General features: G+C 38.7%; 1 protein-coding gene across 5 annotated transcripts in view; it reads left to right on the plus strand.

Annotated features, from left to right (window-relative positions):
* Positions 1 to 12,181, plus strand: part of VEPH1 (ventricular zone expressed PH domain containing 1) — a 152,265-nt gene that overhangs the window by 77,600 nt on the left and 62,484 nt on the right. For all 5 annotated transcript variants that reach the window (XR_005295024.2, XM_038417300.2, XM_043492363.1 and 2 more), the window contains exons 8-9: positions 5,586 to 5,795; positions 7,571 to 7,965. Coding sequence is in view for 4 of the 5 variants with exons in the window: in XM_038417300.2 (XP_038273228.1) it covers positions 5,586 to 5,795; positions 7,571 to 7,965 (605 nt within the window). In the remaining variant the exon portion in view is untranslated. The remainder of the gene's footprint in view (positions 1 to 5,585; positions 5,796 to 7,570; positions 7,966 to 12,181) is intronic.

A 12,181-nucleotide genomic window follows, 5' to 3' on the forward strand; every position in this document is an offset into this window, starting at 1 on the left:
ACACCAATGCAGACCCAGGGCAAATCACGAAGTTGCCATAGGGCTTCAGTAGAGTTGTTCAGGATTTAATCCTTTTCAATATAGGGCAGAATTTGGCCTTCAGTCCACAATGTAGAGAATAAATAACGATAAAGGAATAGGATAATAATAAATAAAGGAATAAAAGGATAATAAAGCATCAGGCTGCACTTTGTAAATGCTCAGCAAGGGCCTCATTTTAGAATAAAAGAGCTTCTATTTCTGAAAGTACGTAAACATCTAGCTCCTTGACTGAATGCACACTGAATCACAATTAGCTGTCCCAGGGCTTGGTGCACTTTCCATTGAAGTCCCCTTGACTTCACTGGGCTGTGGATCAGGTTGTAAATGTTGCCATATGCACCTGCAGTTCTTTGTGCTATGCCTTACACAATTATAGGTGCCAAATTAGAGGCGGAGTTGATACCCCTTTAAAAACATAGCTATAAGATATCATAGAATAAAACAAAGATCTTAATCGAATGCAGAACTTTAAAAAACTTACGTTACTCCGTGGTTTTATATTTCAGAGGCTTATCCAAGGACAACAACATCAGATAGATGAGGGGGAAGAAGAAAAGTAGACCAAAAATTAGGAACAAAGTTAAAGTACTTTACACGGTGTAACTCCACTGACTTCATTGGATTTAGCACTGATTTGTACTAGTGTAAGTGAGATCAGAATCAGGCCCTGAATGTTGAAATATACCAGTAGCTCCAGAACTACTGTAACTACTTAATTGCAGAAAGTTTTTCTTAAACAAGAGTAACAATTCAGAGTATTTGTGCTGTGAAAGAAAAATAGACTTTTTATCTGTGTGCATGAACAATAACCCATTCCTTTTGGAATCGTATGTTTCCATAAGGAAAGACAAATTTCTAAGTAATTGTTGGCTTGGAATCATTTGACATGAGGAATTTTACATGCATTTGATGGAGAGTATCATTAAAATCATATGATGGTCTATTAGCATTGCCACCTACTATCACAGAGAGGCAAGTCATTTACCCCCAGAGATAACTTTTAAAAGTGAATGTAGAATGTTAATGTGTGCTGATCCAACTTAGAAGTCTGTCATGGTCAATTTAAAAAAGAGAAAATACAGAATCTAATGAAGCTTCCCAACCACCATTCCTGGGAACAACAAAGTAAGCATGCAAGCCAGACTGCTCTTTGTTGTTTATTTTTATATAGTGGCTGGATGAAATTATTCCTTCTTTTTATTGGAGAAGCAAAGTCTGGCATATGGTGTCATTTACAATCCATATGCCTTTCATTTTCTCTTCCATTTATCCATCTTAAAAGCAACATTTGTTATGGTGTAGAGGATTGTAGCTGTATTTAAGAAATTCATATGATGATATGGTATAGTAGGGTGACATTGCTATCTGCTTTGGAAACAATATGGGTCATGAAGTTTGACTGGATAAAACTCATGTTCTAGTGACAGTAAAGTTTGATTCTAATAATTCTCCCTTAGCAAGACATGAAGCAGCACTTATAGCAGGGCATTTCCATTGCTCACACACAGCTTGTTCATAATGATTTGAGAAATCATTAACAGATTGTGCCTGCCTACTTACAGAATGTCTTTACTTTAGCTACCTCTAAGGTGGAAAGTGATAGTAAGGTGATACTGTATTTTTGAAGCCTTTAAGGCTGTAGATCCTGACTCTATTCAATATCTTTGAACATTGCTCTGCTACTTACCTATGCTTACATTTGACCTGTCTTATAGAGATTCTACCATTGCTTCTTAGTTCAGGAGGCGATTATGTCTTTGCTTGGGGAGCCTTGGTAGTGAAACCTGATCCTCCCATACGACTGCAGCGGGAGTAGAGGTAGGCCAGCATGGCACACTTTTGAAAATCCCACCCTTTGTGTGATTTCAGAAAGGTATTTGGATTGTGCTGCATCACATTCTCAGCAGCTGGTTGGGGAGGTTGTATAGAAATAAAAATATTCTTATGATCATCTGGTTACCTGTATAATATTTTGACACCTCATCATAGAAGGTTGAAAAGTAATTCAGTAATATGGAATATGGTGCCACCTGCAAACATGTTCTATATACTTCCTTGGATATTTCTACGTCTCTTGTCTCCTGAAAACAGTCTGGGCCAAATTCAGCTTTGGGGTAAGTGGGGCCAACTCCAGCAGTGTCAGTAATGTATTCAATCATTTTGCCAAGATTTTACACAATTGTTAATTTTATTGTTGTTTGACTGGAGGAGCCAGGAGAACAGCCTGCCTGTCTTTCAGCCATGCACAGTATGTAGGCTCAGTGAAGTATTTCATGTTGGTTACATCTTTTCTGCTTGTTAAGAATGGCTTCATGTCAAAAGGTGACATTGTTACTGCAGTGAGCTTGGGCTTACATAAGAGAGATAATGAGGCCTACCCCCCAAGGATATCCCAAGAGATGAGTATTTTGTTTTGTTCATTAAGAATAGAATCAGCTATCCTGAAAGTTCCAGGAGCCTGGTATTGGCGGGCTAGTTGAGTTTGAGCCAAGCTGTTGATTTGTGGACTTCTGAGTTATAATGAACCATGTTTTTAACAAAGTCACTGTTGGTTTACATCTGACAAATGGAACCAAATGTTTTCATGAAAGAAACACTATGATAACATTTCCTCTGAGAGAGTGATCCAATGTCCATTCAAGTCAATGGAAAGACTCCCATTGAGTTCAGTGGGTTTTGGATTACGTCCCAAGTGGGGAGGGGTGAAAACAAACCAAACTCAGTTTATTCAGAATCTGGTCTTATTTCAGAATTCTGTAGAGCCTTGCTCGTTCACATTCCTCTAATCCACAAACCTGATCGCTCCATCAAATACCCCACTCCAAAATCCCAGTGAACTGGGGTTTGCTATATATAATTTTATTAGAACATAGTTCACATGGTAATGGGCATACCATTGATACATATATTAGAGAGATAACAATAGCTGAGATTAAGTCTTGTCCTACATCTCTGCAAAGATTTTATAGTCAAATCTGTAGTAAGGTTCCTTATTGCTAAGACTTCATTACATTTACAAAATGGTCTCCAGAACATTTATTACTATATCAGGACCTATTGCCTACATAAAAAAAAAAACTAAACTGCCTATATCAAAACAAATGAAAAATTAAATTTTGTGATTCAGTATACTTGGTTGCTTCTGTTAAATAATTTGCAATATTTGGAAATTCTCAATAGGCCTTCCAGTCTTGAATGTGAATTTGCAAGATTCTGCTATATTTGTCAACATTGCATTTTAACTCTCATCCGTGACATTCCAGACACCTATCTATTTTATATTTAAAAATTTATCCACTTGGACACTCATTTTTTAAAAAAGAAAAAAGAGATCACAAAAAAAATTCAAAGTATGATATGTTTAAATGTGTGAATAGAGTTAAAAATACTGACATTCCACTCTTTAACCCTGTGAGAGGGTTCTGATATTAAGAAATCTTTAAATATTACACATAAGAGGCTAAAGTATGGCATAGGTATGTTCTGAGCTTGTAAAAGGTGGTAACTCATCCCTCTATGAATTACTGTACATACTACTCCCATGGTTTTGTTGTCTCATTCCCCACCTTACACTCTCTCTCTCTAGGACTGCTATGACCTCCCCCTCCCATCAGGCTTTGGGGAAAAAACTGCATAGATGAGCCAGCCACAGACTCCAGCTGGTAGGAACAGGAGCGGTCAAGGAAGGGACCACTGGGCATTCAGAGAACTTCCTATAAAGTTAACTGGACTTTCTTCATCCTGTGCTGATTGGCTGTTTGCTCCAATCCACCCCTTCCCTCACAGTCTTTTTACCTCTGCTTCACTGCACACCTGTCTCTCTTACCCTCTTCTTCCCTGCCCTGTCCCCTTCACCTCCCTTTCCAGTTTATCCCCACCTAAGAATGAACACACACACACACACACACACACAACTATGCAACTAATATACCACTTGCTGCCATCACACTGTTCGCTTTGCTCGTGTGGTCTACCTCTTCCCCCACCCGATGTCTGTCTGGTCTATTCAGATTGTAAGATCTTCAGGGCAAGGACCATCTACTACTCTGGGTTTGTGCAGAGCCTAGCACAATCGGCCCCCATTCTTGGCTGGCCATTAGGCACTGCTGGAGTAAACATGATTGATTATAATAAATTCAGTTTCCTCGCTGCTGCATAAAAACAAAAGCTCAAAATGTTCAAACTACAGTGGCTGTAGGTAGGCGCCTAATTCCATATTTTGGCTTTTGTAAAAAGTGGCCTGATATTCAGAGGTTCTGTGCCCTCAGCTCTTATCACAGGCAATGAGAGCTGCAGGTGAACAGTATCTTTGAAGATCAGGCCCCTTCTTTTAGGGGCTTCAGTATGGATCCAAGTGCCTAGCACTGAGGTTTGAAAATTTTGGTCTAAGAAATCAGACTTTAGGCAAGAATCTCCTGTTTGGATGAATGAAATCCTTCCCCACAGCTGCTGGAAGGGCTGCATAGCTGCATTATCACCTGTCCACTGCTGCTACACTAGCCTAGGAGCTGGAATAACAGCTGCAGCTCCTCTGTGACCCTCATTGATAGGGGGTTAGAAAGTAGATCCATTTAGGACTGGATACCATGACCTGCTTTCAAGGGGCTCCCTCCATACCAGGGCAATTTGGCAGGTGCAGATTATTCTACCGTTAGCTACCACTATGTAACTGCACTGAAATCAACTGCAGACAGAATTCATCACTAATGATACGATAGTGTCATCATTGAGACAATCATTTTCATCAGTGCTGTGAAATCAATGAGGTTCACAGGTGTGTTTGAGGGCAGAATTAGGTCCTATATTTTTAAGAGTGATAAATTCCTGTTAACTGGTGCTTTAAATCCAAATTTATTATTGCACATGAGTTTACCAAACTCTGTGCTTGAAAATTTTAATGATGAGGTAAATTTCTAACCATTTTGTTCTATTAAATAGAAACTTGAGCTGCACAGAGTTCTAAATAAGACCATTTTAAGTATTCTGGGGTTTCTTTTGCTGAACGCGAGTCAGATTACTTAAAACTTTCTCTAAATCAGTTTCTTCCCAAGTGCTGAGTTTTGAAATATGCTTTTCTTATTCAGACTACAATTATTCAGGAGAAAGTATATGTACAATTTTGTAAAACCACAAACATTCACAGGCTCCACTGTGAGCTCTACTGTTGGTTTATAAGTATGCTGTAATAAATGGTTGTTTAATAGCTTTGTAGGACTGGCCTAAATTCAACTGAAAAACATTTCCCTGAGAGGTTTGCTGATGGGAATGTGGTTGAGGCCATATCAAGAGGAAGCGTTGTTTTTACCTTTGCAGATATATTGCATGCTATTTCTAATCTAGTGTTGTCATAGATATTTAATGTTTCTAATCCTTTTGACATAGATATTGAGCTGAAAGCTGTTTCCGAAAACAATTAATCAAGTTCTAAGAAATTCACAATTATTTTACCAGATACAGTATGTGGCTCAAAGTAAGAGGGACGCTGTCAGTGTCATCTTGGGCAAAGTATGACTGTGTTAAACCCCTGATTTTTTCTTCTTAAGGACAGAAAATGATGCTGAAACAGAATCTCCTGTACAGTTGGATGATTTAAAATCTGTTATGAATGAAAATGAAGAGGATGAAAAGCTTCAAGTTAAAATACAGGCTTTTGAAGAAAAAATAAATGTTGACAACAATACTCCTGGCTCTGTGCGTAGATATAGTTTAGGCCAGATTTCTAAAGAAGAAAGGAAGGATATGAGATTTAACAGGTATGATTCTGTAAAATGCATGAGTGACTTTCATGCATATCAGTCTTTCAATAAAGGTTTATCCAAATATTAAGGGAATAGTTCAATTATAGTATACCTGTGGGCACCATGAGTCTAATTCTAACCAGATCTCTTGTCAGGTTGTCTCAGAGTTGGATAAGATCTTTCTAACTACGTATTTAACGAGCCCTAACATGACAAGAGAGAAGGAAGAGGAACATGTTTGTTTACAGAACACTCTAGAGCAGTGGTTCTCCACCAGGGGTATGCATATCCCTGAGGGTATGCAGAGGTATTCCAGGGGGGTACATCAACTCATCTAGATATTTGTCTAGTTTTACAAAAGGCTACATGAAAAGACTTGCAAAGTCAGTACAAACTAAAATTTCATACAGACAATGACTTGTTTATACTGCTCTATATACTATATTAGTGTTTCTCAATCTGGGGGGTTGCAATTTATTTTATAATTACATGGTAAAAGTGAGAAAGTAAGCCATTTTTCAGTATTAGTGTGCTGTGACACTATTTTTATGTCTGACTTTTAAGCAAGTGAGGTGAAACTTGGGGTACACAAGACAAATCCACTTCTTGAAAAGGGTACAGTAGTCTGGAAAGGCTGAGAACTACTGCTCTAAAAATGAATAATCAAAGAACTCCCTTGAATACTAATAGTAGCAACTCTAACTAGTTTAGATAATATATTTGTATCAATATTTGGGGTCAGATTATGCCCTCAATTACTCTGGACTGATACTTTGTGACAAGTTAAGCTTGATTCTGACTAGACCCTTTGCGTGTTGGGACCAAGCACAGCCCAAAGAACTTGCAAATAGGATGTATGTCTAGGACATGCAGGCCCCACCAGTTCTAGTGGGATGTTTATTGCTCATGCTGCAATGTTGCATGGGTGGAGCATGACCCATTTCATACTGACTTAGAGTTCTGTGATTATAACTTGAGCCTTTGGGGAATTTGGACATCTCCTCTTCTGGGCTCTGTCATAGGTTCCATCCTCCTCCTGTTTAACAGGGAACCTATGTCCACTTTTCTCCTAATTCTTTCTGGAGACACATATACCAGTTGTGTGCGCATTTCCTGTATCCCTGTTCCCCTTTGAGGACTAAAGTTTCCCGTGTTGGGGAAGGAGTGGTGTAGAAAGATGCCCATTGAGGGCTTGATTCTCCATTGCCTTCCACCTTTGCACTCATACAACTGTTCAGAGTGTAAAATGCTGCCAAATCAGAATTCTTCACTCACATCAGTAGTAGAATTTTATACCTCATTTACTCTGGTGCAAATGACTACACAAGAGAGTGGAGAACCAGTTCCTGAATGTTGGGGCTTGTGGCAAAGGTGGCCCAGCTGAAGGATTTTGGAGAGAACTCCAGATTTGCTTGAACCACTGCTGGATGGTATAATTTTATAATGTGATTGATAGACTGGATACTGAGATATACTGGTGCATTCTCTAATGTGCATATGTTTTGATATATAGATATTGTTGTCTGACTTCTTTCACTTACTACAGTTGTGGTTTGATTTGGGTTCTGAGTACCTGTTTTTGAAATACAGGTTTATTAAAAGCTATTCGTATTTTCCCACCAACAGGATATTTAGGCCCAAATTCTGCTCTGAATTGCACCAAAGCAGCTGCACAGATGTAACTGAGAGCAGAATTTGGCCAGAAATCTTGTTATCTGATTCTTCAGCATGGTGCAGCCCATCTTACCTCTATCACAAACCATTTGTCTGTCCCTTTATTTGCATTGCAGGTCCAAAAGTCTAGCTTTGCACGCAAGCCGTACAAAGGGGATGAATTCAGACAATGGACAAGACATGGACAATGGAGACATAGCAGCTGGCATTTCTTTCACAGAAATGTATCCTAGCCAAGAAAATGACAAATTACCTCTTAGTCCACACACTGAAGAATCGCAGCTGGAAAATTCTTCAGTTTCACACCCAAGTATCAAATGTACAGAATTAGAAAATTTGCCAGAATTTGTTGAAGAAAACTGCCATGAAGGAAGTACAGAGACAATAAAAAATCTGGTGGAATATCAGGATAAGCTCTACTTGCACTTAAAGGAAAATCTTAGTAAAGTGAAAGCATATGGCATGGAGATTGGGAAGAAAATTCCTAGCCCAGATCAGTGTATTATTGAAGGTAAGAGCTCTGAACCTTTCAAATTAAGGGAATCTTAAAGGAACAGTTTAAAACAAGAACAAAACCCGTCAGTACTCATGCAAACTTTTAGGTAAGTTCTCTAAGAAGGAGCTCTTATGTTGGATGAAATGCTTTTACACAACAACGTTGTTATAAACTACAGCATTTTGAACCCTCTTTCATAGGTTTTGTCCTTTCCTTCAGGAACATTGTGCATCCTTCAGAGGCCCCAAGCTGGCAGTCCTCGCACACCCAAAACTCCCTTTGAAGTTAATGTAATATTGTGCAAAGAATGATGGATTGGGCTCATGTTAAGGGTTTGATTCTCTTCTTACATCAGGGTAAACCAGTGTAGCTATAGAGTTACATCAGGGTAGGTCAGAAAAGAATCAGATCCAGAATCTCAAATAAAGATGTTCTGTTCCACTATGCTCTGATTCAAAGCCCACTAGAAGTCAGTGGAAAGTGGATGTGAATTGGGTTCCTATTTACCATTGCCTCAGAACTCTATAATGATTCTCAGTTTCATCATGCAGAGTCACTGGGATAGTGTTGGGATGCCCCTCCCCCAGCCTCCGCCCCAAGTTCTCTTTCTACTTGGCTTCCCAAATACTCAGTTCAACTCCACATTTTATCACTCAGGTATTTTTATTTGGCATACAGCAAAGCAACAGTGAGTGGACCAGAGAACTAGATAAATTCATGGAGGATAGGTCCATCAATGGCAATTAGTTGGGATGGGCAGGGATGGTGTCCCTAGCTGGGAACGGGAGACAGAGGATGTATCACTTGATTACCTGTCCTGTTCTGTTCATTCCCTCTGAAGCACCTGGCACTGGCCACTGTCAGAAGACAGGTTACTGGGCTAGATGAACCTTTGGTGTGACTCAGTATGGCTGTTCTTATATTCTTATGACTCAGACATAGGGGGTGAATGCAGAATACATCACACAGCCAAAGTTACACAGCATAGTTACTCTTCATTTATATATGTTTACACATACCACTGCATTTAGTATACATTGCATCACACGTTTTGGATTGATTTGGTTACTTTGTAGGAACCAATCCCTGTACTGCATGTTCTGTCCACAGACTTTCCATGCATGACTTACTCTTTAGCTCATCTTTGAATTCTGGACTTACCTTGTCCATTATTATTTTTTTCTTTGTAAATGGTTCCCTGGATGTTCCCTCCCCTTATCTTAACTAGTTCAGACATTCTGTCACTCAGCTTATTGACCCATTTGCCTATCTTAGTTAGCACGGACATTGTGTTCTCATCATTTACGTCCCTAATCCTGTCTTCCAAGAAGTGAGGCCTTTGCTATGTCCAATTATTCATGTCAAGCCAGGTCTACAGATAATTGTTTACAAGCACTTGATAGCCAATAATGATATAGGGCCTGATCCTGTGAGGTTCTGGTGGAAGCTCCCTACCCTGCAGGATTGGTCTCGGTGAATTACTCCTTTTCAAATTAAAATTCTTAAAGGCCAGATTGTGAATAGAGCTGAGTGAACAATTGATTTTTTCGGTTCAGTGGCCAAACCTGGAGCGGGAGGGGGACCCTAACAAACAGTTCATTTCAGACCCAAACTGATTTTTTTCTTCCCTTTTTCTTGCTGCAAAAAAACCCCAACCCCTTATTCAGGCTGAATGAAATGTTTCAAATGTCAATTTGAATTGAAATTTCATGTTAAAACAACTGTATCTAAACAAAATATCAACAGAACTCATTTTGAAAATATTTCAAGACTTCAAAAAAAATTCAGTTTTTGTTTGTTTGTTTGCCAAAACTATTAGCTGGATTAAGTTCAAATTCACTGAATAATTTTAGTGCCCTGAAAAATATTGGGTTTTTTTTGTTTGTTTTTTTTGCATGAGTTTACAGCTCTAATTGTGAGCCTCTTACTCCCATTGATGAGCAGTTACTCATGTAAATAGTCCCACTTACTCCCACTGGTGATCAATACACCTATTGAAGTAAGGCGTCATAGTCAGGCTAAAAGATTGTAAAAAATAGCTGAATGACTCAGTTCAGTCAATAAATCTGATAAGCTTTCATTTCTGATCACTTAAAATATCATTGCATAGTAAGACACAAAGCAGGTCTCGTGCGCTGACATTTGTGCATCAGATGCCTTTCCAGCTGTCTTTATTTATTCTGTGGCCACGGAGTTGAAAAGCAGTATTGACCTGCGAACGACACTTTTTGCCAAGTTTGTCTTTTTGCAGAAATTTGAGAAAAAATACTCCAAAGTCCAGCTTTGCTGTTTGAAACACTTCTCATTGTCAAAGTTATTCGTATGTCTTACTGTTTCAGTAAATGACAATGGGAGTTTGAGAGTGAACAATCTGACTTGTATGTTTGCCTACAGAATTAAATGCGAGTCTATGTCTTCTTTGAATAGAGTGAATATTTTTAAAACATTTTGTTCAGTTTCCTCTTAGTGCCATACTAATTAAAAGCCCTATATAGTGATGTTTTAAGCAAGTCATTATTTCACAATTCATTCAGACTATTGTAATTTCCTGGGAAATCATCAACTAAAGTTCTTGAAGAAACTTGTTGAGTAAGGACATATGTATAAGATAGATGACTTATGTGACTCATTCGAAATACATTCACAGAAACTCACTCATGCACATTACACAGGGGACAACTTTTTAATATTTCAGATATTCCATAAACTGCTCAGTTCAAAATCTGGCAGTTATTTGACCTATATTATTTCTGCATGTCATAACAAGAGATCATTCAAATTCATCTGTGTTTTACTCTCTATAAAGCTATTTGAGCATTAGTCAGATTTTTTTTAAAAACATATCTTTGGTTGATTTTGTGTCAGTAAAACAGGAATTTGTTGAATTTGGGGTGGGGGTGTGTTAAATATGTAAAATGGGAAAGAAACACTGAGGAGGATATTTCAACAAAGCAGTACAAGTTACAAATAACGGAAAGTACAACAAATTCCCAAAAAACAACACTTGATTTGGGTCTTGTCCTTTCCTGAGCTTTTTAAATATAACTTTTAATGTATATTATACACACAAATTAACAAAGAACATCATTAGATGTAAGTAGCACACAGTAGATTATGGGCTGGATTCTGTCACCCTTACTCAAGATGAATTAGAAAGAAGGCATACATTTTTAACAATGAAGGTAATTAACTATTGAAACAAACTACTAAGGGTGGTGGAGGATTTTCCATTCCTTCATGTCTTCAGATCAAGACAGGATGCCTTTCTGGAAGATATGCTTTAGCCAAAAACAAGTTATTGGGTTCAACAGAGTAACTGGATTAAATTCTATGGCCTTTGTTAGACAGGAGGTCAGATTAGATGATTTAATGGTCCCTTCTGGTCTTAAAAATCTCTAAATAATAATACCATATGCTGTGAACAGTCCCATTGATTTCAGTGTGGCTGTTTCTGGAGTAAGGTACTATTTGATGTTTGTGAGGGTGGAAACATCTGGCTCTACAATACTCCAGTTATACAGAATTTAAATTATGTTTTTGTTGACCACAACATAAAATGTGTGTAAACTTCTTAGGGCAAAATATATCCCATATGGTACTTTCTTGAAGAACATGGATATGCGCACAGTGTGTAGATACCCCTGCATATGGATAACCCAGGAATGAATGATTCTGATTACACTATAATAAAAGGAGGAGCATAGAGTATAAGCGAGCTGTCTTGCTTCTGTGCCACATAAGGCTGATAGGCTCGTCAATGGGATGTTTTTTCACTAGGATGACCATATCTTGGTGTCTTGGATTGTTCTACTGAAACCATGGGTTTTGTCTAGGATTGGGTGACTGGAAATCTGGCTACTGATAGCCATCCATTTCAGATACCCTTGGAAACCCTTCAGCCACTCCCATGGGAGAAGAGATGGAAGTGCTACATCCTTCCCTTTGCAGCTGCCCACCTATTTTCCCTCCCCTTTCAACAAGCTCCACTGCACCTCTCTTACCACAACTGCAGCAATGGTGACTTCAAAGATCAGCTGTCTCTGTGCTGTGCACACCTTTCTCTCTTCATGAACAGTGAATTTCTGTGCTACCACAGTATGAATATAGGCTGTTTTCTGGATTGGAAAAATCCCAGAATCCCTCATGCAGTAGTGTCCAGATTCACTTTGCATACTGACAGACAGCTAGACAGAGGAAAGTTAGCGTTGTGGTGAAGGCTCTAGCCTGAGAC

Source organism: Dermochelys coriacea, chromosome 9 (genome assembly GCF_009764565.3).
Source record: "Dermochelys coriacea isolate rDerCor1 chromosome 9, rDerCor1.pri.v4, whole genome shotgun sequence".
Taxonomy (NCBI): domain Eukaryota; kingdom Metazoa; phylum Chordata; order Testudines; family Dermochelyidae; genus Dermochelys; species Dermochelys coriacea.